Source organism: Mastomys coucha, unplaced genomic scaffold, assembly GCF_008632895.1.
Source record: "Mastomys coucha isolate ucsf_1 unplaced genomic scaffold, UCSF_Mcou_1 pScaffold16, whole genome shotgun sequence".
Taxonomy (NCBI): domain Eukaryota; kingdom Metazoa; phylum Chordata; class Mammalia; order Rodentia; family Muridae; genus Mastomys; species Mastomys coucha.
Genome location: NW_022196898.1, coordinates 56,467,307 through 56,493,663, shown reverse-complemented (window position 1 = coordinate 56,493,663; position 26,357 = coordinate 56,467,307). Strand labels below are relative to the sequence as shown.

The 26,357-nt window shown below is 47.7% G+C and overlaps 2 protein-coding genes across 6 annotated transcripts in view; both read right to left on the bottom strand.

The window, feature by feature from the left end:
- Positions 1-2,066: 2,066 nt before the first annotated feature.
- On the bottom strand, positions 2,067-17,882 carry Mybphl (myosin binding protein H like). The gene is made up of 9 exons (XM_031375185.1): positions 17,537-17,882; positions 8,021-8,109; positions 7,284-7,479; positions 6,950-7,089; positions 6,650-6,809; positions 6,409-6,545; positions 4,638-4,824; positions 3,388-3,431; positions 2,067-2,156 (listed from the first exon to the last, which is right to left on the bottom strand). The coding sequence occupies exons 1-8, from the start codon at positions 17,682-17,684 to the stop codon at positions 3,421-3,423; spliced, it is 1,068 nt and encodes a 355-aa protein (XP_031231045.1). The 5' UTR covers positions 17,685-17,882; the 3' UTR covers positions 2,067-2,156; positions 3,388-3,420.
- A 3,063-nt stretch (positions 17,883-20,945) lies between these two features.
- The window catches only part of Sort1 (sortilin 1), an 81,698-nt gene continuing 76,286 nt past the window's right edge, over positions 20,946-26,357 (bottom strand). For all 5 annotated transcript variants that reach the window (XM_031375181.1, XM_031375180.1, XM_031375179.1 and 2 more), the window contains 3 exons: positions 26,154-26,260; positions 25,800-25,911; positions 20,946-25,196 (listed from right to left, as the gene is read on the bottom strand). In XM_031375181.1, coding sequence (XP_031231041.1) covers positions 25,182-25,196; positions 25,800-25,911; positions 26,154-26,260 — 234 coding nt within the window. In that variant the 3' untranslated portion in view covers positions 20,946-25,181. The remainder of the gene's footprint in view (positions 25,197-25,799; positions 25,912-26,153; positions 26,261-26,357) is intronic.

Genomic DNA, 26,357 nt, shown 5'->3' with positions numbered 1-26,357 from the left:
AAAAAAAAAAAAAAAAAAAAAAACCACGACAAAGTACAGTAGCTATCATCACGTGGAAGCTTCGTTCAGAAAGAGGCAGAGTAGACTCAGCCTCAAAGTGAAAATAGATCTCTTTGAAGAAAAAAAACCTTTGGATTCTTCTGAGCCAATTCACATCCCTTTCCTTCCCCCCCCCAAATGTGGCCTGATATCCCCCCAAATCCTGAAATATTTTCTCTTTTAAGCCCATGTTTCCAACCCACACTGTCTGGTGACATAGATGAGAAAAAATGGTGAAGTTCTGCCGCCTTACCAGATCGTGGCTTGAGGGGGGGGGGGGTTGAGCTTAACCTTCTCATTTGTAACATGAAGATTAAAAAAGAAAAATGACTTCCCTTCGGTTCCCGATGTGTAGAAGGCTATCTGCCCCTCCTGCCCCCCTCTCTATCTTTCTCTACTCCCCAGCACCACCACTCTGCTCTTGCTTTCCCACGCTCACTCTAGCTCTTCACTAAGGTTCACTAACCCAGGGCACCACAAGGACAGAAGGCAACTTCAGGCACCAGCAGGGTCCCATGTGCTTATGAGAACCTTTGTCGTCCTGTTGACAGTCTTCAGGGCTGATTCTCACTGTTGCCATGTGCAGCGCATTCTTAGATTGACAAACTTCCCTAGAGCCTTCCAGGAGGATGCTTACTGTGGCCGGGCTTTAACGCTGACAGAACCAAGGCTGCTGCTGAAATCCAATGCTCTACAACGCAGATACAGTTCTCTGTTATGCAACGCAGAAGCCTCTGTTATCTTTTATATAACACACCGCTTCAGACAGTGGTGGCGTAGGAGCCGGGCATGGGAGCGCATGCCTGTCATCCCAGCACTTGGGAAATCAAGGTAGGAGAACTGTGAGTTGAGGCTCTCCACACCACCACCACCATGCCCCCTTGATTCTTCAAGGCTGGGTTTCTCTTTGTAACAGCCCTGGCTGTCCTGGAACTCTCTGTGTAGACTAGGCTGGCCTCAAACTCACAGAGATCCACCTGCCTCTGACTCCTAAGTGTTGGCATTAAAGGCACCTCCCAGCTTGAGTTGAGACTCTTTAAAACATGTATATTTTATTTATTTTTATGTGTATATATAACTGCCTGCATATATGTATGTGCACCACAATCTATGTGCCTGTTCCTGCAGAGGCCAGAAGAGCGCATTTGACTACCTGGAACTGGAGTTACAGGTGGTCACTAGCCATCTTGTGGGCATTGGGAACTGAACGAAGGTCCCCCCATCTCTCCAGTTCTGGCTTGTGGCTCTTGATGACATGGCTACAATGGGCATATAGGAATGGGAGGAGCCATCAGCATCTTTACAGAGCCCATTACAGAACATCTTCAATATGTGACTTGTTATAAGATGTAGATAAACAGAAGCAAGAGAAACAACATCCCGAGGCTCGGGTCTCGGGGCTCCGGGCTCTGCCTTTGTTCGTAGGATTATGTTGTGCTGCTTATTGCTTCTTGATAGGCATGCATCCTGTAATACCAGTTTACAAAGGGAAGCCCACGGGGAAAATGGCAAATCACCTTCATCTTTTCCCATCACCCCATGCCTCGTAGAACTGAATGCAACCCTGTCATAAGCGGCCTGCAGCAATTGAGAATGTCCGAGACCTCTGTGGATAGGGGTGGGGGGTGGAGGGCGGAGATGTGGCTCACTTTGTAGAGTGCTTGCCTAGTTTGCATGAAGTCCTAAATTCAATCCCTAGGATCCCACAAACTGTGTGTGGTGGCACAGGCCTGTAATCCCAGCACTTAGGAAATAAAGTTCGGAGCATCAGAAGTTCAAGGACATCGTTAGCTTGCTTGTGGAGTTAAGACCAGGCTGGAATATATAAAACTCTGTCTCAAAAGTAAGTCAGGGAGCGGGGCAGGGAGGAAGGATGTGATTTTGTAAGAGAGACTGTGTGGATATGAAGTAAAACAGAAGAAAAAGATGAATCTTAGGGCTCTGGGATCATATAGACTGGCGGAAGGACTGTAACCTTTGTACGGCTTCTCCTTGTAGAAAGGCTTGGAAAGAGGACATTTCAAGAGTTGAGGATGTATACATTTATTTAGTCTAAGCCAAGCCAGCTAATGCTCCTTGAGAACACAGTCTTGTCAGAGTCAGGCTTCCTGGAGGCCCTGGAAAGAGAGGGTGGATTATAGCCAACAAAATAGACAGATTCCATCCGGGCTATGCTAAGACTTCTTCATGGTCCAGTGCTATAAACTCACTGCCCACCGTGCTTTGCTTCTGAGTACCAGCTGGGAGACAGAAGGGGACCACAGATAAGTAAAAATCAAGACTGACATAATACGGTATTGACAGAGAAGGCGGGGAAGGAGAAAAGTGTCTATAAGCCAGCTGGCAGAGAACGCTCTCCTGAGGAGAGTTTGTGCGTTTAATGTAGCCTTTAGGGTTTTCATTTGCTATGTATCATTGATGGGCTTAAATTAATGGCTTTGGGGATCGAATTCAGGCTCTGTATTCTTCAGCTTGGAGCTGAATGTCAGAGGGAGTGTTGGGAGCTTAGGTCTCTGTCCTTCTCTCTTGGGCCTTTCCTTCACCTTATCTATGAATGACAGGGAATTCGAAGCAGCTACCATATTCTAGGTAACGATCCAAGCGGCCCTTTGCCAGTGATGAGCCACTTGGGAACCACATACCCAAATGTTAAATTATTGTTGACATTTAACAAAAAAAAAAAAAAAATTTCTTCTGTTGAACAGGAAGAGATGTATAAAATTCAAAGGAATATGAGCAAGCAAAAAATAATAATGTGAACAAGCTGCTTTGTTTCTCACTCTGCTTATGATACCGAGGCTGAGAGCTCAGCAGACCTGTGGGTCTGTGGTGGTGGAGACTCTGGTCTCTTTCTCTTACTTCCCACGCAGCTGCTCTTCCCACAGAGTCCCCTGATTAGGTGGAGGCAGAGGCTCACATTCTCCGAGGATTATTGGGTCTCAACCCTATCACTGACCTGCGTAGAAACACACAGGCTATGACAGAAGCCTGTGTCATACCCTCTCTCTACCAGTTCCCTCTGCAGAGCTGAAGAGCTGATAGTGTTAGGATTAAAGAAAAAAAAAAAAGAGTGTGGATGGTGGTGCCGGTTCTCAACTTTCATCCTGGCACACGGGAAGCAGAGGCAGGTGGATCTCTGTGAGTTCAAGGCCAACCTGACCTACAGAGTTAATTTCGGGGCAGCTAAGGCTACACAGAGAAACCCTGTCTCAAAAAAAGGAAAAAAAGAAGAAAAAAAAAGTCACCAGGGGCAGATGGTTGAGAGGCTCAGGTTCACCCCAAACTTATCAGCAGCATTCGCCAGGATCGTGTAATAATCTACCAAGACGCCATTTCCTCCTCCCTTACCTTCCGCGGATATCCTGTCTTCTTAGCATAGCCTTAATGAGGAGCTGCAAAAATGTAGACATTTCTCAATGTTAACATTGCATAGAACCTCTGGGAAACTGTCTCCCAGAGCACTGGGAACGGATGTCCCACTTACGCTTCGGGGGTGTCCGCACTTCTAGCTGGGGAGTCTATACATAGAGAGTAGGATATAAAAAGGCCCACTCATTCCTGACTCATGCAACAACACTTAACTACAGCCTTCTGTGTGTGTGTCAGCAACTAGGCTGGACACTGGGGACAGAGAGCTTTGTTTATGGTTTAATTGGAAGACAAATTGGTAAGTAAGATAATTATAAAACAATGTGCTGGGACAATATGACCATACTTATTGTATATAGGTATGAGATTCTGGGGATTAAGGAAAGATGTTAAAAAACATACCCGACCCCAAAACCCAATATGTTGTAATGGAGGTTCCAACAAGGTAGCAAGAACGGAGAGATGGATGGGTTAGAGAGGAAGTGGGGGGTGGGCAGCATGACCTATGACTAACAAGCTTCCTTTGCAGGGCTCCTGCACTGGGGCAAAGATCAGAGGGCTCTTTGCCTCCAGAGTGTCATCTCCCAGCTGACAAAGCAGCTAACCTCCACATACTTCACACTAGTCCTTTAAAAAAAAATGGAATTAGTGATTCTTCCTGTACCATTGACTCATGATGCACAGAAATGAAACCTTGGGTGATAAGATGGGCTCCTAGGGCATCTTAACAGTGACAGTGAAACTAGGGCCCTAAGGCAGTTGTGGTTTAATTGTCATGTCTTCGTTACCTAGGAGACACATCTCTAGGCATGTCTGGGAGGGTGTTCCTAGAGGGTTTTAACTGAAGAGGGAAGACCTACCGTAATCCTGGGTGACATCATCTCGTAGTGTGGGTGCCTATGCTGAATAAAAGGGGATAGAAAGAAAATACCCGGCGAGCATTAGCGTTCAGCTCTCTCTGCCTCCTGATGTGTCCAGATGTGAGGAAGCAGTCTCCTGTTCCTCCTGCTGCTACCCAGCTCCACTCCTGCCCTATTTTCTACCCTGTCATGACAGACTGTGTGTGCCCTCAAGCCCTGAGCCAAATTAAGCCCGTGGTCAAGTTGCTTCTTGTTGGGTATTTGGTCACTGCAGCAGGTAATGGATATAAAGGGAGGGCCTTTCCATCTCAGCTTGTGTCAGTCAGTCTTGGAGGGTGTCACTAGAGACACTAATTCTCCCGTCTTTACCTTTAACATCCACCCGACAGTCCACAGACGCCTCCCCCAGAGCATTGATGGCCTTGCAGGTGTAGATGCCTCCATCAAAGGGGCTAGGCTTGCGGATTTCCAGCGAGCAAATCCCCAGCTGACTGAGGGCTCTATACTTGGGGTTGCCTTGGAGGTCCATCTTGTTCTTTAGCCAGATGATCTTGGGCTGGAAGATGAAGATGAAGATGAAGGGATGCAGAACAGCGTAGAAGCCAATTGTCCTTTCTGCACTTAGTGTCTGGGGCCCTGCCTTCAGGCTTGGAGATGACAGCTTTCTGCAAGGCTCCCTGCCATCATGCTGTGGAAAGATTCCCCTTGCGGTACCTTTAAGCACTGGAGCCCCTTCCTAGGTTTGAAGACAGTGCCTGAACCCTAGTCCACTTCAACAGATATCCCTGACCTAGAAGAAATTGCTCAGGAGCCATCATGGGCATCAACTTCTACTTTTTAAATTTTTAAAAAAAATTTTTTTTTTGGTTTTTCAAGACAGGGTTTCTCTGTGTAGCCCTGGCTGTCCTGGAACTCTCTCTGTAGACCAGGCTAGCCTCGAACTCAGAAATCTGCCTGCCTTAGCCTCCCAAGTGCTGGGATTAAAGGCGTGCGCCACCACCACCCGGCTAAAAAATATTTTTGTTTTAAGACTGGGGGCTGGAGAGACGGCTCAGTGGTTAAGAGCACTGGCTGCTTGCTCTTCCCGAGGTCCTGAGTTCAATTCCCAGCAACCACGTGGTGGCTCACAACCATCCGTAATGGGATCCGATGCCTCCTTCTGGGGTGTCTGGAGATAATTACAGTGTACTTATGAAAATAAAGCAAATAAATAAATCTTAAAAAAAAAAAAAGACAGGGTCTCACTATGTAGCCTTGGTTGTTCTCAGTGTATAGACTAGGCTAGCCTCAGACTCACAGAGATCCACCCCACCTCTGTTCTATGACTAAAGGTACGTATTACCACACCTAGCTATGGGTTCCACTCAAAAACTATTTTAAAATATCATTTGTGAGTACGGAGGGATGTACTGGTGCCGTAACTCGTGTGGAGGTCAGAGGAAAACATACAGGTGTTAGTTCTTTCTTCCCACCATGTGGGTGCCAGGGATTGAACTCAGGTGGTCAGGGAGCAAGCACCTTTACCCACTGAGCCACCTTGCCAGCTCACAGTCTCCCTTTTGTTTGTTTGTTTGTTTGTTTGCTTTTGTTTTTGTTTTCATGTTCACACAGTGATTCATTCCTATTCAATCCCCACTGTTTGTAAGTGGTTTCTGTGCCGTTTGTTTTTAAAGTGGTTTCTTACTGGCTTTATCACCAGTCTCCTTTCAAGGTGTCGTCTCCACACAGTTTGGCCTGTACTTGTAACTCAAGTTATTTGGTAAAGGCCACTAATGGGGTGGACTTCAAAGACCAGATTGCAAGCAGAGCAGTGTGCATGTGCATAGCCCCGCATAGACACGGTGTAGGGAATGAATAAAGAGAAGCCAGTGGGAATCAGATGCTTCTGCCAGACAACTATCTGGAAGTGACATCTTTGTACAGGAGGACCCAACACTCCAAGGGAACATCATTTCCTTCCATCCATCTTGAATTACAGACTCTGCCCTGACAGTTCCTAAGTAACTGGCTGTCGAGGAGGCAGATGGTGGCTCTGGTAGCAGATGTTCAATTAGGATGCCCTGTGATATAGCTCAGGTTAGGATGGGATAGTAACAGGAAGCAGCACAGGATGCCCCACCCCTGGAAGCTTACCACTCACCCTGGGAGAGGCACGCACACAGCAGAAGAGCTGGGTATCATAGCCGGTGACTGTAGTGCAGTCTGCCAGCGGCTGGGTGAACTTGGGAGCTTCTGAGAGGTCCCGCTGGGCAAACCCCTTGGCCTTGTAAACTGTAGCTGTGGGCATCAAGAGGAACCATGGCGCAGCTCGTGAGAACTCCGTCTAGCTTCGGCTCTGTTTCTTCTTAAGTCTTGTCAGCCCATGGTCTTAACTTCCTTACCTGCTTTCTGGATGTGGGCAAGGTCAGCTGTGACAGGGGCTGTGTCACTGAGGCCACACTGGTTCTCCGCAAAGACACGGAAGGCATAGGAGTTGCCAACAATGAGATCGGAGACAATGCAGCTGGTTCGGTGATAACGCTCCAGTACTGTGAACCAGAGCTGTGGGGTCCCCAGGAGATGACACGTGTGAGACACCTGTGCTTTGTTTGGTTTATTGCTTTTTTTTAATCTTGTCCCGTGTGGAGCTACTGGAAGCTCATCCAGGATGCCTCCCTCCCTTCTTCCCAGCTGCACCTCACCCCAGATTTTCTGTCAGCCTTCTGCACCGTGTATCCCAGGAGAGCTGTATTGCCTGTATCTTGTGGAGGTGTCCATTCCAGAGTAGCATTGGCGCCCCAAACGTCCACCAACTTAATACTCTGAGGAGGACCTGGCTTCTCTGGAAGAGCAAAGCCATGCATGGCAGTGGGCCCTGGGCAGCCCACATGTGCTGACCTCACTTAGAGAATACCCTCGGCCCCTTTCTCTGCTTAGATTCTTCCCATCACCTACCACCCTGTCTGAGACTCTCTGGGATAGCTCCCGTTCAGCCGAGAGATGCTAGAGACTACCTCTTCTGTCCCCCAACCTTACCGATCACCAGGATATTGATGGTGGCAGTGGCCTGCAGCCCACCAAGCTGCACACAGAGTTGGTAGCATCCTGAGTCGGTGCGTTGGGCCTCTCTGATGAAAAGAATGGAGTCGTGTTCCCCGTTCCGCACGCTGACGCGACTGCTGTCCAGGGCGTGGCCATTGTGAGTCCAGGTGGTTTGAGGTTTGGGCTTACCCTGGGCAGCAGGGATAAGGCTGAGCATCCCCAAGATGTTCATAGACCCACACATTCCCCCTTCTGCTCTAGCTTCTGCCAGTCTACCCCAAATCCACAAGATATCTTGACATGGAGCTGCATTCCTTGAGCTAGAGGGTTTTTTTTTTCTAGACTCCTGCAAGAGGCTCCCTCCTTTCATTGTAGTCTCAAGAGACAGGGGGATGGCTTCTGAGCCTTTCCCCCTCTGAGAATTTTGGTCATGGATACTCAGGGTAGCTGGGTGGCTGCTCCAACTCCTAAGAACCCTCTAAAACGGAGGGTCTCCAAACCTCTGCAGACTGTAGGGCCAGGCTTGGCATTACCTCCTCTCATGGGACACCCCTGTCCTAGCCAAACCCAATCTTAGAGAATACCCTCGACCAGAGTGGGGAATGGTGGTGGTCTGGCCTCAGAGTGGTACTGCGGATCCTCATTCAAGGCCAGAAAGACTGCCTTATTCCTAGGTCTACTTCTAAGCCAAAAACCTTAACCTGGTGTCAGCATGGGGCTGGTGTGATTACCTGGAATGGGATTAGTAGATTCACTGTCTCTCCAACCTTCCGGATGTAAGTCTGCCTCAGGGCCCGAGGTAGCCAGATCTTGGGGTGCTCTGAGTGATAGAGAGAGAATAGGAAATGAATACACAGAGGAAGTAAGCATTCTGTGGACAGTGGCCCAGGTGGCCACCAGTTTAAGTCCTTATCATATGGAATGTCCCTAGACCCACCATTATGCTGTGGATCAAACACAGAAGTCTCAGTCACTCTAGAGACTTACCATTAAACCACACACCCATATCCTTCCTATTGTGCCGGGATTTGGGGAGCAGTCGGCTGAAGGAGACCCTGGAAAGATTGAGGTCTCCAGAAAGAACATGGGAGCTGGGTATGGTGGTGACTGCCTATAGTCTCAACACCTAGGAAGTAAAGCTTTGTTGTAACAACACTCCCCTCCCTAAACACCTGGGCTCACAGCCTGATAGTTCTTTTAATTTGTGACTCCAGACTATTGGCTTTCCACCCATTTGAGTTTTGTTCCTTTCCAATGGGTGGAGACCAGTCTTCACAGCTTGTCTTTCCAGTGTCCTTAATAACAACATTGCTGTCCAAGTGAAACTGACCTCCTGGTCGGGTACAGACCTCAAGAGAAAGCTTTCTGCCCTACAGGCGTCAACAACCTGTCCTGCCACAGAGACAAAGCAGCGTCATCCCAAAGTGAGCCAGTGTCTGGGTCCCTCCTTCTGCATGGCCATTCCATCCCTACAGTGTGGCATTCTTATCATCGGTAACAGATCACTTCGTACAAGCAGAGTCTGGGGAGTCTTGGGGCCGTCCGTCACTTGTCCTTGACCTCCAGGCACATAAGCACTGGGGAACTGGGTATCTTTATTGCTCTCAGGATACAGGCAAGAGATGCTCAGGAGTTTGGAGCCTGGATGTCCTGCTCTCAGGAGGATGCTGTGGGCTACCTTGTTTGTGGAAGAGCAGACATCCCTCCTGGCTCACTTGGGGACCATTTTTCCGCCTACCCAGGGCTGCCGTTTCCTTCTTCCTCAAAGGCAGTCCCCTGTCACTTTTTAATCTCAAGAAGAATGTGACAACCCCTAGGTTCCCACCAACAACCCAAGACTTCCTGCCAACATGTATTCCTTGCAGTTGAAGAAATTCCACCCTCTGGTACATTCCTGTGGCAAACAGCATAAGTGCCCGACAGGGCATTCCAAGCTTCCTGATAATACACATTCCCCTGAGAGTACATTCCTGTGTGTTCACCACAACACAAGTATGTTTGCTTATAGACTGAACAGCTTAAATACATACATTGTATAAAGCAACCCTTTAAATGATGACAGTTGAGAGAAAATAGAGATCCCACTGTCTTCCTCTCAGGTCCTACTTTGCAGACTACCTCCTTCCCCTCATTATGATCTCAAACTGTGATGGCTCAGTGGTTAAGAGCACTGACTGTTCTTCTGAAGGTCCTGAGTTCAAATCTCAGCAACCACATGGTGGCTCACAACCTTCCGTAATGAGATCTGATGCCCTCTTCTGTGTGCCTGAAGACAACTACAGTGTACTTACATAAAATAATAAATAAATCTTTGGGCTTGGAGCGGGCAGAGACAGCGAGGAGAGGTCCTAAGTTCAATTCCCAGCAACCACATGATGGCTCACAACCATCTGTACAGCTACAGCGTACTCATATACATAAAATAAATAAATAAATCTTTTTTTAAAAAAGAAGTTAATGTGAGCGCACAGGGCTTGCCAACCGTCTCCTGTATCTGGTTTTATTATTTTGCTTTTCTTAACTGGGTTGGACCTTGGTTGGTCTCTACCTTTGGAAACATGAGTGACCTCAGTAAGAACAGGGCAGGCAAGGCACTCAGGCTGCCCAGTGACCCTGCTCTGTCTGCTCTCTGCTGACTTTGGTGACAGGGGATGGGGTGGCAACAATGGAGTGTTGTATGATGTGTTCCTTTCCTGTGGCCTTTTTTTTTTTTTTTAAAGGAGGGAAGTGTTTGGAAATGAAGGTCAAAAAACCCTCATTTTGTTGGCCTTGGTTGTCCATTGTTGGGCAAGGGAATAACCTTTTACACTTGCCAAAGAATGGGCTCTTCTGTCCCTGTGCTATCTACAGACTATCGGAGTAACCCAGATCTTAGTGAGCACCCAGCAAGTCAAGCCAACTGGAGAGGGGGAGGCTCTGAGAGACACCAATTTGCTGATCTCCAGGGGGAGGTGTGGAGTTGTGCCTGGCACACAGGACTCCTGTCTCCCTGGCTGGGATCAGATATCCCAAGGACCTGTCTCCAAAGCGTGGCTCATTCATCCAGTCTCCCACCCTCCTCAGTATCTTCCTAGACCTAGGTGCCAGAGTCAGGACCTGGCATGACCTCCAGTCACCCAGGAAGAGGAGGAAGAAAGAAGGCAGAAGGCTAGGCTCAAGGACCAAGAAAGGCTGAGTTGAGGGCACAGGAACCAGGCTTCAGGCCGGGAGATGCACTAACTAGCCCTAGGCCAGGCTTCAGCATCTGGACTTCTGATTGATGTGAGCTGATGTCTGTTTCCACCTGGCATTTCTTTCTTTTTTTTTAAAGATTTATTTTATTTATTTTTATGTGTATGAGTACACTGTAGCTGTACAGATGGCCATGAGCCATCATGTGTGTGTCTGCTGGGAATTGAACTCAGGACCTCTGCTGGCCCCGTTCACTCTGCCCCGCTCGCTCCTACTTAATTCACTGTAGCTGTCTTCAGATGCACCAGAAGAGGGCGTCAGATCTCATTATGGGTGGTTGTGAGCCACCATGTGGTTGCTGGGATCTGAACTCAGGACCTTCGGAAGAGCAGTCGGTGCTCTTACCAGCTGAGCCATCTCCCCAGCCCCAACCTGGCATTTCTTATTTTTTACAAATATGTCTTAGAAAAAGTTAGCTTTCTTTCGCACACACTAGAGAGAAAAATGACAGGAGCAAAAGCTCAGGTGTGCAGAGCTGGGAGGATTTGTGAAACAGCCTTTGAGTTTACTGAGGAGTCCGTTGGAGCAGCTGGAGGAGAGAGGCTACCGTGGACATTCTGAGTTTGGGAGGCTCTCCTTCCCTGCAGGGCTCCCCGATGCTCTTTATGTATAAGAAGCCACTGACAAGATGATCATATTGAAGTCACAAGGGTGTCCCTGATTCTCAGAAGGATGAAGAGACGCCCCAGGGGAGAGCCACGGATGGCCTTGAGAGTAACCACATACTGGTCAGTAAAGAGGGGCTGGCAGCTAGTGGTGCCTTGTCAGCATTGAGTTCTGTCACCTCCCAAATTCAACCTAGTCAGCAATCTGACCCTCTGCTCAGAATGTTAACTGAGGGCTCCTTGGAGGCCTCTCTCTTCGAGCCTCCTGTCAAGTGAGGTGTAAATTGGACTGACCTTGGGAGGCTTCCCCATCACACCCAAGGGCTTTTCCTCCTCAGATGTCAGGGAGCTCAGCCTCAGTGTTCTTAGGTCAGGACTGATGACCACAGGCCTGGCAGAGGCTGGGCTGGAGCATTTTGAAATGTCCTTTGAGAAACAGTGACTTCTGAGCCAGTTTGTTCTCAACACTTTTCTCACCAATAGAATATTAAGTCTCAAAAATGGAAAGCTTGTTTCAAGTCACAAGATCTTGGTTAGCCTACTGTCTACTCCAGTTATCCTACTGTCTACTCCGAGTTTTGTTTTTTTTTTTGAGACAGGGTTTCTCTGCATAGCCCTAGCTGTCCTGGAACTCACTCTGTAGACCAGGCTGACCTCAGTCTACTCCAATTTTAATGTGCTGAAGTTCATGCCCAGTTTTTTCCTTCAAAGGAAATCATTGGTCATATCCCCTCACAATTTTCTTCTACATGGTCCTTCAGTAATCTTCTTGAGGTTGTATGGTCCATACATTGCTCCTAACTATGGCTTGGAGGGAGAAGAAAAGAGTAGATGCCCTGGGGGTTGGGTGGAAACAGAGACAGACAGAGACAGAGATGAGACAGAGACGAGACAGAGACACACACAGAGAGGTATATATGAGTGCACATAAACGTTTAGATTTGCAAGTATGTATCCATGCAATCAGGCATGCATACATACATAAACACATGCCTGTGTAAGTGGTTACCAAAACAAGGGCAAGAGGTTTGAAACCATCTATAGATTTGAAAGTAAATATTTCCAGGGATTTGAGAACTATGCACCAGAATTTCTTTGAGAAATATTTATGGCTGCCAAAGGTATAGCCTTAGAAACTTGTTTGGTAGTATGTGGTCAGAAAAGAATGGGGAGACCACACTCAGAAAAACCTTGTAAAGGATAACAGTGTCACCCACTTATAGACTGTGAAAGCAAAATTAGGAAAAGCAAAATGATATAGGAGCAGAAAATGATTCTCTGTGATAGACTCATCATCCCTTGTCTGTCTTGCTCTCATGGTTAGTGGCTTTGGCCCCCACTCACTGCCTGAGTCTTCCACATTACTCCATTGTAATGTGGTAATTTCAAAGTCTGTCCTTCTAATCCATGCAGTACCACTCACAGCCTGGCTTGTTGTAAAAAAGTTAGGGATGTGGCACCAGATTTATGAAGTGAGGGCATGACGGCTCCAAGATATGGTGGAGGGGGAAGGTCTTTATCACAGGTATGGGCAAGAGTGCAGCCAGAGGCATCCAGAGCAGGGAGAGAAAGTAGTGGGTTATACAAGACCAGCAAACGGAACCAGGGCCATGAGAGGAGAGAAGGGGCCAAAAGAGAGAGGGGTCAAGAGAACGGGGCAGGGGAGGGCAAGAGAGAGCCAAGAGAACAAGAGAGTGCATGGCTGAATTGCAGGCTTATATAGGAAAGAGAAGCTAGAAGAAAGGAAGCTTATGAACTGGAGAAGTTTAGGGGAGGAGCAGAGTGAGAAGAGCTGAGAAGGAGCCACAGGTACTGAGGGAGCCTGGAGGCCAGCAGACACTGCTCTGTTAATAGGAACCACAGTTAGCCATGTGTCCTGACCCTCACTGCTTCAATGCTTGCTTCCGCCATTGGTCATGCTTCAGATCTAGACATGCGACCTTCCTGCAATTTGACTTTGAAGTGTTACACTCTTTCCACACCTCCATAACAGAGACGGCTCATTGACCACCCACTCAGGTGCAGTGTCTTCACAGTATCTCTGAGCATCGGCTGCCCCAGATCCCCGCTCTGTGGGCTAGGTACTCTCTCTCTCCACTGAAAGGGAGAGTACAACAAGGGGTAGGGATTGCTTCCATGCCAGGGTTTGTAAGAAGTGACTTTTCTGTGCCCCGCCCCAATCCTGCTGTCAATAGGCAGCTGATCATAGGGTCCTTCAAGTGTCAAGGCCCCCATAGAGATAAGGGCAGTATCCCTGAATTGCCTCATGGAGAATTATCTACTTAACAGGGACACTTATTTCTAGATCTGTACTAGCAGTAAGAAGCTCAATTGTTCTCCAGCTGTGCTGGCTTCTTCAGCTGGTATCCAACTGATAACAGATTCTTATGCTTTGCCTTCTCTCCCTTAATCCTGCCATATTGCAATCCTGTCATGCCGCTGAGATATGTCACCCCACCAAGCACCTATTTCATGCTGCCTATCACTCTCTCCCCCACCAGCTAGGAGTTCATGGTCATGTGACACCCACTTTCTTGCATCATCACCTAGATCTTTCATCTCTCTTTCACTTCACTACACCCTCTTGGCAATGCCCAATCCTAGTCAAATAAAGCTTCCACCTACACAGTGTCTATGTGCACACAGGCAAACATGTAGGAGAAAACAACAACAACGACATGCTGACTTGATATCAAAATACTATGTGCATGTGTATGAAACTCTGGACAAATAGACAATGTATGTATGAGATGTGACACCTTAGAAAGGGGCATCAAAGTTCTTCCCTCCCACCAACTCCCTCAGCTTTTGAAAATCCAGATGTGAAGTGTGAATCACAGTATGTCAATCATCTATTAAAATGGAATTGGTTATTTATGCAATTAAAAATATGCTGATTTGCCAGGCAGTGGTGGCGCATGCCTTTAGTCCCAGCACTTGGAAGGCAGAAGCAGGAGGATTTCTGAGTTCGAGGCCAGCCTGGTCTACAGAGTGAGTTCCAGGACAGCCAAGGCTATATAGAGAAACCCTGTCTCAAACCAGCCCCCCCCCCCCAAATGCTGAGTTGATTATTATGCTGCTCCTGGATGGACCTTAATATGTATATTTGAGACAGGGCTTTGTACATAGACCAGGCTGGTTTTGAACTCACAAAGATCAATCTGCCTCTGCCTACCAAGTACTGTGATTCAAGGCATGTACCACTACCCCCATTCCTGATGGCGCTGACAGGCCTATCCCACTGCCTCAGCTTACTCAGTCTGCTGTCCCTCTTTCTCATCAGCAGATGATCTTGCTGGTGTCTAAGAAGCACCCACTGTCTTTTCTAAACACGGTACACACACACACACACACACACACACACACACACAAACAATCCCTAAAACCTATACTCGATCATGTCTCATGTCAGTTCTTATTTAGAAGCCTGTTCTGGCTGCCTTTCCATCCCAGAATCAACCCATCCTTCAGTGCTTGCTTTGGCTTGGTACCTCTCTGCTCCCCCGTCCCTGCATTTTCTCCTCCCACGTCGCTATAGCCACAATAGCCCAAGCCTTTATGAAGAACATTTCTGTCCCAGGACCTTTGTGCTTAGCCTATCTACAGAGAAAATAGTCCACTTAAATACCTATGATATTGCTATCCAAATTGTTCCCTATTTGTCAGGCCTTTGTTCATCACCTTATTTGGAGCATGAAGTTTGCTTGCCTTCTTTCCTCTGTTATGTTTGGCACCATCTGACCCACACTGTCTACTTATTTATTTGTCTCTCTTCTTCTATTAGAATATACCTTGAGGCTGTCATTTTAAGTAACTTTGCTTGTTTAACCGCACCTAGGATACTGTCTGGCATATAACAGGTAAGGAAGTAAGTATTTGTAGGGGAAGGAAAGAAAAACTGAAGGCAGGCTGGTTCTTCCTGGGCATGAGATCGATTCCTGTGTCTAGAAGACTCTCAGAGGGATGCAGGTGCATAGTCATTAGGAACGATTCTGTTGAAATTAGCAGTTGACCTTCCCTTTTCTGGCTCAGGGCCCGTATTCTCCTACTCAAGGGTTCAGCCCCTTCCCTAGCCTCCCCTTTTGGCTCCTTTGGGTTTTGACTCCCAGACACAGTACCTCTGTGGGGCACTGAAGACAAATGGAGCCAATGCCAGCAGCATCATCCTGCTGCTTTGGTCACGTGGTTAGACTGAAAGCCTATTATTGATCAGGCGCAGCTCATTCTGATTGTGCCAATGAATGTCTGCCTGCTTGCCCTTTCCTGCGGTCACACGCTCCCTTCAGACCCTGTGCCCTCTGTGAGGAACAGGCAGTGTCAGGAGGCAGACAATCTTTGGAACTCTCAGAGAACTTTGGAGTCAGCAGGTCCCGTACGGAGTGTCCTTTAAAATTTCTGGATGGGCTCCAGAGGCACTGTGAACCTCAAAAGCCTTTTTTTTCAGAAGCCTTTTTTCTTTTTTCTTTCTTTCTTTCTTTTTTTTTTGATTTATCTTTCCAGAGTTGAGAGTCCATAGCTTTTTTTGTTTGTTTGTTTGTTTGTTTGTTTGAATAAGGTTTCCTTGGGAGTCCACATCCATCAAAGGGATAAGGACATTGCTCACATTCAGCTCTCAATTTACAGAGGAGAAAATGAGGGCTCAGAGAAATGTCCTGATTCTTCTCTGGTGGCAGGATAGAGCTAAGATTTGAACTGGCACCATTAGTTTTTCAAAAAGCTAATAGATGCACACAGATTTTGTAATATGTCAAAGGATATTCGTTTGTTTGTTTGGTTTGGTTTGGTTTTTTGTTTGTTTTTTGAGATAGGGTTTCTCTGTATAGCCCTGGCTGTCTTGGAACTCACTCTGTAGACCAGGCTGGCCCAGGCTAGCCTCGACAAAGGGTACTCTTACTGCCACTCATTTCTCTGTGGAGTCACTAGCAGTGCACGGAGTTGCTGTACGAGAGGCTGGGGCTTCTGGTTGGGATCTAGAGCCTGAAATTGCCAAAGCACCCCACCCTCCAAGCAGTGGAGAATCTTCATGACCCTTCTCTGGTGGCATGGTTAAAATGGATGCCACTCCCTTCAGAGTTGGGGAGTTAGGGGTTCTGGCTCTTCACCCCATCTTGGCCTTCCAGGGGAAGAAATTAGGTTTCTGTCTCTACTGTCTCATCTTAGGATGCTCATGGCAGCTCTCCTATCTCAACAGTATAAACCCCGCCAGCTCTTGACAATCAGGCAGCTCCCACTGGGATCTTCTTTAGGGTGAGGGGTGGACAGTTGTGCTCTGGGCCCTTGTTGGAGACAGAACTTGGTTGTCATATCTTTCTTGGAAATGTTCCCATGTTGGTTAAGCCTCTTCCAATGCTGATCAGCCATCCTTCTAACTGACCTTCTCAGGAGATGTTCAAAGTCATTTTACAGAGAACAAACTTAAATGGAGCAGTTGAATTGATTTGTTCAAGGTCACTGTGGTGTGAGAGTCACTCCGGGGAAAGGAGCCTGGGGCATTGCCTGCCAGTCTAGAACTTCATTTTTTTCTCCTACTTCTTTCCTTTCTAGGAGTTCATGGGCTTCTCATGTGCGGTTTTCAAATCTTCTGTAATCTAAGGGGTTATAACGCTGGGACTTTGTTGGGCTAAATGTTTCATCACAGTAACAGGGCTGCTATAGGTCGTCACAAAGAAGGGAAGAGCTATTTCCCATCTCTCCCCTGGGTCTGCAGACCCAGGTACAGTGGAGACACACACCGTGTCATTTGGCTCCCAGCAGTTGCCCAGGTGAGCTGTGGTGGTGACAGTTGGCACTGGGGCAGGTAGGAGGTTGATGGGGTAGGCACCACGTACCCTTACCTGGAAACTGGAAATGGAATGCTTTTCCCAAAAGGCTCTTCTTCCTCAGAGCTCTGACTTTGAGAGGCCTTGGCCAGTGAGCCAGTGTGGGGTGTTAGGGTAGGCCCTGATGCGGCAGCATGGCCCAGGCAGAGGCTGCCCAAGATACTCAGCCTCATACATAGCCAACAGTTTGGGAATCATTCTTATTCCACTACAAATGGCCACTCTCTCTCCTCCGTTCCCTTCCCAACGGGGTATTTGGTCTACTGGGTCCTCCAGGACCTGTGACTGGTTTTGATGGTAAAAATATAAACAGATCATTGCTGGTCACTGTGAAATGTCAAAAACATCATTCACTGACTTCTCAGCTAAAGAATAAAATTACAACAGGGACATTTGAGTAGCAAGTCACAATTTGAGAGGGAAGGTAAGGGCTTCCAGAATATTCCTGCATTATCCTAACTAGAAGTTCCCTAAAGTTATAAAAGGTTACACACAGGGGTGGGATAACCCCTAAGGTATATTCAGGGCAGTAGGAAGTTCCCCCCCTCCCACACACTCAGCATCCCCACCCTTACAGACTGCCACGGGTCACCTTCAATAGAGGGCAGGAGCTGCAGAGAGGGGCTGCCTGCCTCCCGTTGATGTGAAGTCTGGGGTCCTCTAGCATCCGCTGGGTCAGCAGCTTCTTCTACCTGCCGCTGGGAGCGTGAGGCTATCTCTGGTGTGGTGGCTGTCTCCATGCCGGGGTCCAGCTGAAAATTTTCTTGGTTGCTGGTGAGGGAGGGGCTGTGCACCTGCTGTCCAGGCTGGTCTCCCTGGGGTCACAGTCACAGGCTTATGTAAGTGGGTTGGCTTTTCCCCACCCACCTACTCCCACTGAAGGGAGAAAGTATGGGCCAGGAGAAGAGAAGGATCAGAGAGCTGCCCAGAATAGCCACAGGAGGAGGGCTGAGGTGGCCCTGTTATCTTGGGAGTGAGATGACACCCTACAGCATTAGGAGGGAGGGGAGGGTGTGAGCACAGAGTCTATGCGAGGGACTCTGGCTTTGGGGGGAGGCCTGAGCGGCCTCTGTTCCTGACCTCCAGCTCATTCAACAGGGCGTAAGGTCCCAAGACCAGTGAACTCTCAGGCACACCGCTGGCTATTCCCACACTTGTTGAACAGCAAGCGGGTCATTGAAAAGCTGGTCTCCATACCTTGGCCTTCATGGGGACCTCCCTTTGCTGTCCCAAGGGCAGGGAAGGGGAGGGAAGAGGAGGGGAGGAGGGGAGGAGTGGGGACAGGCAGTCAGTCCTCTGTTCCCAGACTAGTTGGCTACACTTTCAGCTCTGTCATCAGCTAGTTATGTGACTAGTGACACCCCATGATCCCTCTGACCCTCTTTGTATGTGTGTACTGGGGGTTTTCTCCCATCTACTCTGTGTGTATATGTGTGTGTCTATGTGTGTATGTACTAACCCCCCCCCCCCCGTGTGTGTATGTGTACTGGGACTTGTCTCCACTCTTCCCTGTGTGTGTATGTGTATGTGTGTGTGTCTACTTGGGCTACCCCTATGTATGTGTATGTGTACTGGGACTTGTCTCTGCTCTTCTGAGTGTGTGTGTGTGTGTGTATTGGGGCTTGAACCCAGGGCCTTGCACTTGCTAGACAAGCCCTCTACGACAGAGCCACTGAGCTACACCTCACACCCCCAGCCTCTCATAAGTTGGGTTTCATTTGTGAGATGGAGATAATAATAACCATAGGGTTGTTGTGAGGATTAGAAGAGGTAATCTCTATAAAGTGCTTAGCAGAGTGTAGCTGACTAAGTGTTGGATAAATGGAAACTATTTTTAGGTCAGACCGGCATTTCCCCCTTTGAAAGCTGTCAATGGCTCTCTTCCCTATGAGATAAAGCACAGATGAGGTGAGAGGCAGCCTCACAGGGAAGGAAGCTCCCCAGAGACAGGGACGTGTGACATTTGGCTGTACCATTCAGCCACCAGCTAATGGCTCTGAACCTCAGGTCTGTGTAACTAGGGTTGCTGATGCCAGGACTGTGTGTAGGATCCAATGGCCAGCCCACAGTCAGTGCTCGCTAAACCCACGCATCCCTAGCTGATCGCTGTGCTCATCCAGTCCACTCCACATTGGACCCTCCACTCAAATTATATGGTTTCTTATCATAGCCCCCTTTCCTAACTGTGCTTATCTAAAAAGCTTCCCTCTTTTAAAAATGTATATCATGTGCATTCCCAGTGCCAACGAAGGCCAGAAGAGGTTATCAGATCTTCTGGGACAAAGTGAGCTGCCACAGGATGCTAGGACTCAAACCCAGGGCTCTAGCACACATTTGAAGGTCAGAGTCAGTTCTCTCCTTCCACCATGTGGGTCCCAGGGACTGGACTCAGATAGCCACATATATATATATATATATATATATATATATATATATATATATATATTCCCCCTTATTTATTTATTTATTATTTATTTATTTATTTAATTCATTCATCATTCACCCATTCACTTTACATCCTGACTGCTGTCCACCCTTCCACAGTCCCTCCTTCCATCCATTTTCCCCTTCTCTGAGAGGGTGGAGCCCCACCCAGGTACCCCTTAGGCCCCCCACCCTCAGCACATCAAGTCTCTGTGGGGCTAGGTGCATCCTCTCCACTAAGGCCAGACAAGGAAAGTAGCCAAGCTAGAAGAATGTATTCCACAGACAGGCCCACCCTCTAGTTGTTTGGCACCTACATGGAGACAGAGTTGCACATCTGCTGTATATGTGTAGGAGGCCTAGGTTCTTTGGTCAGTGTGTGCTCTTTGGTTAGTGGTTCAGTCTCGGAAGGGGACAAGGGTCCCCCCATATTGTCTTTGAGAGGTGTCCTACTTTGACCTGGGGCCTATTGATCAGGCTAGGCTGGCCAGTGAGTTCCAGGAATCTTCCTGTGTGTGCCTCCTGGACACTGGGATTTTAACATGGGCTTGAAGACTGCCTTCATGTTTGTGTGGTGGGCAATTTACTGACTGTTGTCTCTAGCTTAGGGGGACCACTTTATTCCATTCTTAGCCATTTTTGTGGAGAAAGTGGCCTAAGCCTCTTGTGTAAGCCCCCTCCCCACACATATAGTGTGCCACACATATAGTGAATTGTAAGGAATCAAATTTAAAAAATACAGACTCCTTAGTTTGCCCATCAGAAAGTCCAATTCAGAGCTGGACATAGTGATACTCACTTGCAGTCCCAGAACTCTGAAGGTGGAGGTAGAAGGATGACCATCAATTTTGGGGCAGCCTGAGCTACACAACAAATTCTAGGCCAGTCTGATTCTGGTGCAGAGAGTCTTGGAATATGTTAGAATCCCTTAAACCCTTGGATCAATCCTTAGGGTAAAAACTCGGCTGGAGGGAACAAGACCTGTGCCCTACCATCTCCAGACTGAGATGTGGGAACACTGAATGGAAATATTGGCTCAAAATGCTATCCCAGGGCACAGTCGGATGGCTAATGGCTGGCTAATGGCTGAAGGCAGGGAGCTCCTTCTGGCGACACTTGTACATAAGGAGACTGAGCACGCAGGTCTCTGAAAGGAGCAAGGGAAGGTGAGACACATGCAGAGCCATGACCTTCCAGTGTTCATCTGACCAACCAGCTACAGGGAACACACAACTCCAGAGTGTAGCCATATGTTGTGGCCAGATGTGTAGAAGCAGACACTGGAGAAAGTGTGCAATGGGCTGTTAGGCTTCCACCAAGGGAGGCAGACCTTGACAGCATAAGGATCAAGAAGAAGAAAAGACGAGGAATTAGAAAACGTATGGGCAAGCAGCTCATTTGTTTGGGAGCCATTTCCTCATAAACTGCCTCCCTCTCTTCAAGCTAGAAATGCCCAGTGTTGACTTTCAAGTTGATGCTTCTTTAGTTGCTGGAGTTTTGATTTTTGAAGGTAGAAAGCTGGAAACACTCACTAAAAAAAAAAAAACAAACCAAAAACTGTAGCTTACTCATCTTAGTAGGTTAGATACCAAAGTCCAGGCTGTTTATTTCTAACCCAAATATTGCAAATATACAGAAAATTACCGGTACAAAGTTAAACACATCCAGATTTATTTACACAATCCTCAAGAGATTTTGCGTTTTATTTCCATTTTGTGGGATGTCGTTATGGGGGTCTGGCTCTGCTGTATAATTGACACAGGTCTTTGAAACTTGGTAATCCCACCTCACATGCAATGTTCTGTCCCAAGCGGGCAGAAGTCTGGAGTTTTCAGTACACATGCAGTGGTGACCTTGATCCTGCTTTACACTTTCCTACGAAGGCAGCCGCCCCTCACAGCCAGGGGGGAGGGGCCACATGCTCAGAAAGGGAACAAAAGACAAGAGGAGAGGACAACAGGCACGTGGGGACCCTGAGCAGTTTCTGTGCATGGGGATAAGGAAAATGCAGCCCAAACCCTTCTCCCTGGAGGCTCAAACACAGGGACTCAGCAGAGCTGCCAGGGGACAGGATGTCACCTGACCATAGCTGAGGGCATGCGGAGGATGAGAACTGCACTGGAAATTCGGGGCATACTGATAAATCATTAACATGTACACTATACAGTTTATACATGTATATATGTACACACACATATATATAAAGGTACAGATTAGCTTGTGTTATCATATAAACAGATGCAGAGAATGTACCGGTGTGAAGAAGTGCACATAGCAAGTCCTTGAAGACAATTTCAAGTTAATGCTCCAATTCTTATTGTTATTAACGCAAAGAAATCCCACCTGCACCTGTGGTTTCAACAAGCCCATAGCAGCCCGCACCTGATGAAGCACTGGCCGATGGGACAGAAAAGCTGGCGCCTGCTTGCCAACTCTGGGCTTCCCTGTCACTACATCATATGGCAAATCTTAAACTTTGGTTTGTTCCAAAAGACATTAAAAGTTCATGCTACCTTCCCCTCTACTAGGACAGTGATAGAAAACTGAGAACGTGTGTCCTGCCTTACATTAGCAATCCCTGCTGAGTATAGAGTTGAGAGGGCTGTACTGACAAGCGGGGGAGTCCTTTGCCAGTGTGCATAGTGGCAGGGCCCTTCAGAGCACTGGAGGACTTTCTGCCTATATGGTTTACTGCAGAGCAATAAAATGAGTGACACCGTGCCAGCCCTTTCACTCTGGGGCTTGTTGGAATGGCCTTGCATCCCTCTCAGAATCTAATATCCTGATGAAGGGACAGTTCAGTATAGTTATGTCCAGCCATGGTTGATAGGCCTGACCAATAAAGGAGCTGAGGGTGGCCCATAATACTACACCGCCAGAGAGGAAAGGCCAGGGGACCAGGCAGGGGACTCGAGGTAAGGCCAAGAGCTTGGGACTGCATGCCAGAATGTAGACTCAGAGGCAGCGGGGTCAAGACTGACAGCCCCTGAGCCTACCCTGCAGCTGCAATCACTCTCCGAGGGCCTCAAAGCAGTGTTCCATCAGATTCACAACACAGGCACATTCAGCCATGGCCTCTGGTCTCAGGCAAATGCCAAGCCCCTAGGGTCCCAAGCCAAAAAAAAAAAAGATGTTTTGGATTTAAAACTTAGGCCACTATGGATTTTTCTGATATGTCTGAGCTACCTAACAATGTTAAATCCTACTGCCCAAGTCTCCAGAACCAACCCCATCTGCCACCACATTGCTGACAACAATGGTATGCTCACCAGCGATGCTAACGATGTCCCATGGCTGCACAGGACAAACCAAAGCAGAACTTTTTTTTTTTTTTTTAAAAAGCAGCTTAAAGAGCTTAAACTGCTGCCTGGGGTTGCATATCCATACATGTGAATGCTTCTGAGAGCCATTGTAGGAGCAGAATCCAAGCCAACAGAGCCAGTGAGCTAGAGATAGAAGGCAAAGGGGTAGAGAGAACTCATCCAGAGGCCGGTCCTGTGCTCCCCAAGAGTGACTATCCAAGGGAGAGGGGGTGCCCCCGGTTACAATCACTTTTTATTTCAGCCATGAAACAGAGGAATAAAATTTTGTTTTCCAAAAATGAAAACAAAAAGGTGTCAAAATAATGGCTCTGCAGGAAATGCCTCTGAGTAGTCCTCAGCCCCAGCAAGTCATCCACGAGAAGCTCTGCTTCAAGGACCCAGGGTCTTGCATAACTACATTTCAGAGCTCTGAAGACCCTGGGTGGATGACTCAACTTTGGCTCCTGAGCTCTATCTATGGCAAGAATAGTGCGGTGCTCAAAAGAGAAATGATCCAGAAACTGCCAAGTTCTATGGAAGTCCCAGAAACCATTAGAGGCAGAGCACCCTAGTCTTTGAAGGTCAGGGGTGAGTGTTAAGTCCATCAAGACACTAGGGAAGGTCACCATACATTGGCCTATCTACCCACACCAACTCGGGGCTATGCTGGGAGAGACAGTGTGGGGTGGAAATAGATCTCTCCCCTTTGGCAGGAGGTGAGGGTGGATAGAACTTTGATAATTTATGAGCTGCTATATCTTTGGAATTATTTTAGAATCATTACAAAATGAACAAGCTAAAAGACTCGAGCATTCTGGCTCTAACAGATATTAATTCTCTTCCCAGAAACGACCCTAACTTCACTTCTAACTGACGTTCCATGACTCACTTAGCTGCAAATCAGCATCTCTCTGGCTCTCCCTCCTCTTCCTCCCCTTCTTTCCCTGATGCTGTTTGTTCCTTCTGGGGAGAAGAGGACTCAGCCATCTGCTCATGCATTCTGACGAAAGTTAGTTTGGCACATGTACTTTCCACTGACTTTCTAGCCACAGAATGAAGTGACAGCAAAATGGATCTACTAAAGAATGTCCTAGTGGTAATTGGGAGGGGCTATGATCAGCACAGCAGGGGTAGGGAGACCAGAGACCTACCACACCATCTTCCTGTCCAGCTAACATCTGAGCTGTATTCAGATGAATCGCTGCAGCTTTCCACTACCAGATGGCCGCCCCCACATCCGCTGATCACATTCTATAACTTATTTAATTTGGAAAAATATCAGATAGAAAATTCCCTTAAATTTAAAACATGAAAGCAATGTATCGACCACACACAGCATCATCTAGAAATGTGCCTTCACTGGGGTTAGCCAAAGGGTTCTGGACAACAAAGAACTCGCAAAACTAGGGGAAGGGTGAGATAGTCTGGTAACATAGAGTTTGAAAAAGTCCATCAACCTGAAGACATTCCAAGTCCCAGTTCTATGAGCAGTAGCAACTTGGGAGGAAGCAATAAGCAGCCATGGCGGTTGTTCAGCTCTGGGCCTTTACAATGGGTGTTGGGGGAAAACGGAAGCCTACCACTGGCAGTCTGCACTGTGCACCGAACAATGAACGCCAGGAAAGGGATGGTGAGCCTGAGCAGGCTTCGAGGCCAGCCTTGAGCAGAGCCACTGGCACACCACAAAGCACAGCCCGAAGGGCTCAGAAGCAGCCAGTTTTGTCTTTAATAGGTGTTTAGAGCTAGTCAGTTGTGTGTTGCTCCTTCCTTCTTGCCACAAGTTAAAAATATTGCCCTGTAAGCTTTCCCTATTTGGTGTGTTGGAAGCACACGATTAAGTTAGTTGCCAAAGAGCAATTAACAAGGGTATTGCCTAATTCAATGGGAAAAGAAAAGTCATTGTGCCCTATAGCCATGGCTGGGGGTGGGGTGGGGAATGAGAAAGCCACAGCAGGGCTGGTGCGAGGTGCGCTTTGATCATGGCTGTCCATGGATGGAGAAAAGCTGACCAGGTGGCGCCAGTCACCACACTCTCTGCTTCCTTCTCTGAGGTTGCTTCACATGACCAGCAGAGCGAGGGATGGCACCAAGTATGATGTGGGAGTTGAGTTGATGGTGGACTTGGCAGATGCCCTGGGGCGGGCACCAGATGGGCACACAAGAGCGGGGTCAGTGAAGCAATCCCTTTGAATCCCAAGTCATGTCCCTTAAGCACACAAAACAAACCAAGAGAAGCCTAAAGCCCACACTTTTACAAAAGACAGAAATTGAAACAAAAATGTTAAAGAATTTAAAATTTCCCCCTCTTCTCAGAGCCAACTGTGAGATCAGTTGGGGGTCCCCCACCCCCACCCTGCTTTCTTTAGTGTAGGTCCTTTGGGCTTGGATGGAAGTGGCAGAAACAGAGCTGGGGCCGATGGGGTGGGGAATTTATTTCCCCAAGTCAGAGCCTCAGGGAGTGAAGGAGGTACTGTGGCTCCATGCACACTCAGTCCCAGCTCCTCTGAAGAGCTATTCCAGGAGGTCCTGAAAAGAAAGACACAGGCCAGATTACTGACAAATTAGGAACCCAGTTTGAAAGCTCTGCAGCTCTTATCACTCCAGTGCTGCTTCAGGCCATGTACAACTTGGTCCCAGTTAGTTGTATCCTTTTTTTTTTAAACAAAAAAACAAACAAACAAAAAAAACCTTAAAATCGATTTACTTATTTTCATTGTATATGTATGGGAGGCCAGAAGAGGGCATTGGATCCCCCAGAAGGAGAGCTCCAGAGAGTGGTGAGCCATCATGTGTTTGCAGAGAATGGAACCTGGGTTGTCAAAGAGTTGCAAGTGCTTTTAACCCCTGAGCCATCTCTCTGGAGATTGTCTCAATCACGAGTATAAAAGTAACTAACTCTTTTTAAGACTTAAATTTTTCAGCAGGCTGTGGTGGTACACACCTTTAATTCCAGCACTTGAGAGGCAGACACAGGCCTTGGTGAGTTCGAAGGCAGCCTGGTCTACTAGACCTAGAGCTAGTTCTAAGACAGCCAAGGTTACACAAACCCTGTCTCGAAAAACAAACAGACTTAAAAAAAAAAAAAAGACTTAAAATTGTGGGTAATTCCTCAAGAAGAAAGCATCTCACCTCATCTGAATCATCGTGATAACCGCTTTTAGCGTGGGAGGCTGTATCCAAGGCCTCCACTCCGTCAGCCTCTGCGTGCTGCTGCAGCACAGAGTACCGGTGCACCAGGAACCTGCAGACAGAGGGGACCCTGGTTAGTCTCCTGAGCTGAGGAGGGAGCACTTCTTATAGCATGGAACTTCCTCAGTTTCCACACTCCTGGCCGCACTGCATCAGATATAGGATACACAATTCAGACCCGATCTTCAGGGTTATCATTCACTCCCTAGTGTCCGCCAAGAGAACCGGACCTCTGGGGCTAGGGTGGCTTTCGGTTTGGATTCAGTAGCTCTGACCCGCTTCTGCATTTCTTACCTTCCGCCGCAGACATATTTCTTCACAATGAGGACTCCTGCTATGACTGTGACAAGCATCAGTCCCACGATGGCCAGGATAATAGGGACAGAATTCGACTTGGAATTCTTGATAAATTAAAACAAACAAAGCAGCAGTTAGGCATGCAGAGTCTATGGTTGCTTTCATACCAACACACTTAGCCAGGGTACATCTCCACCCCCC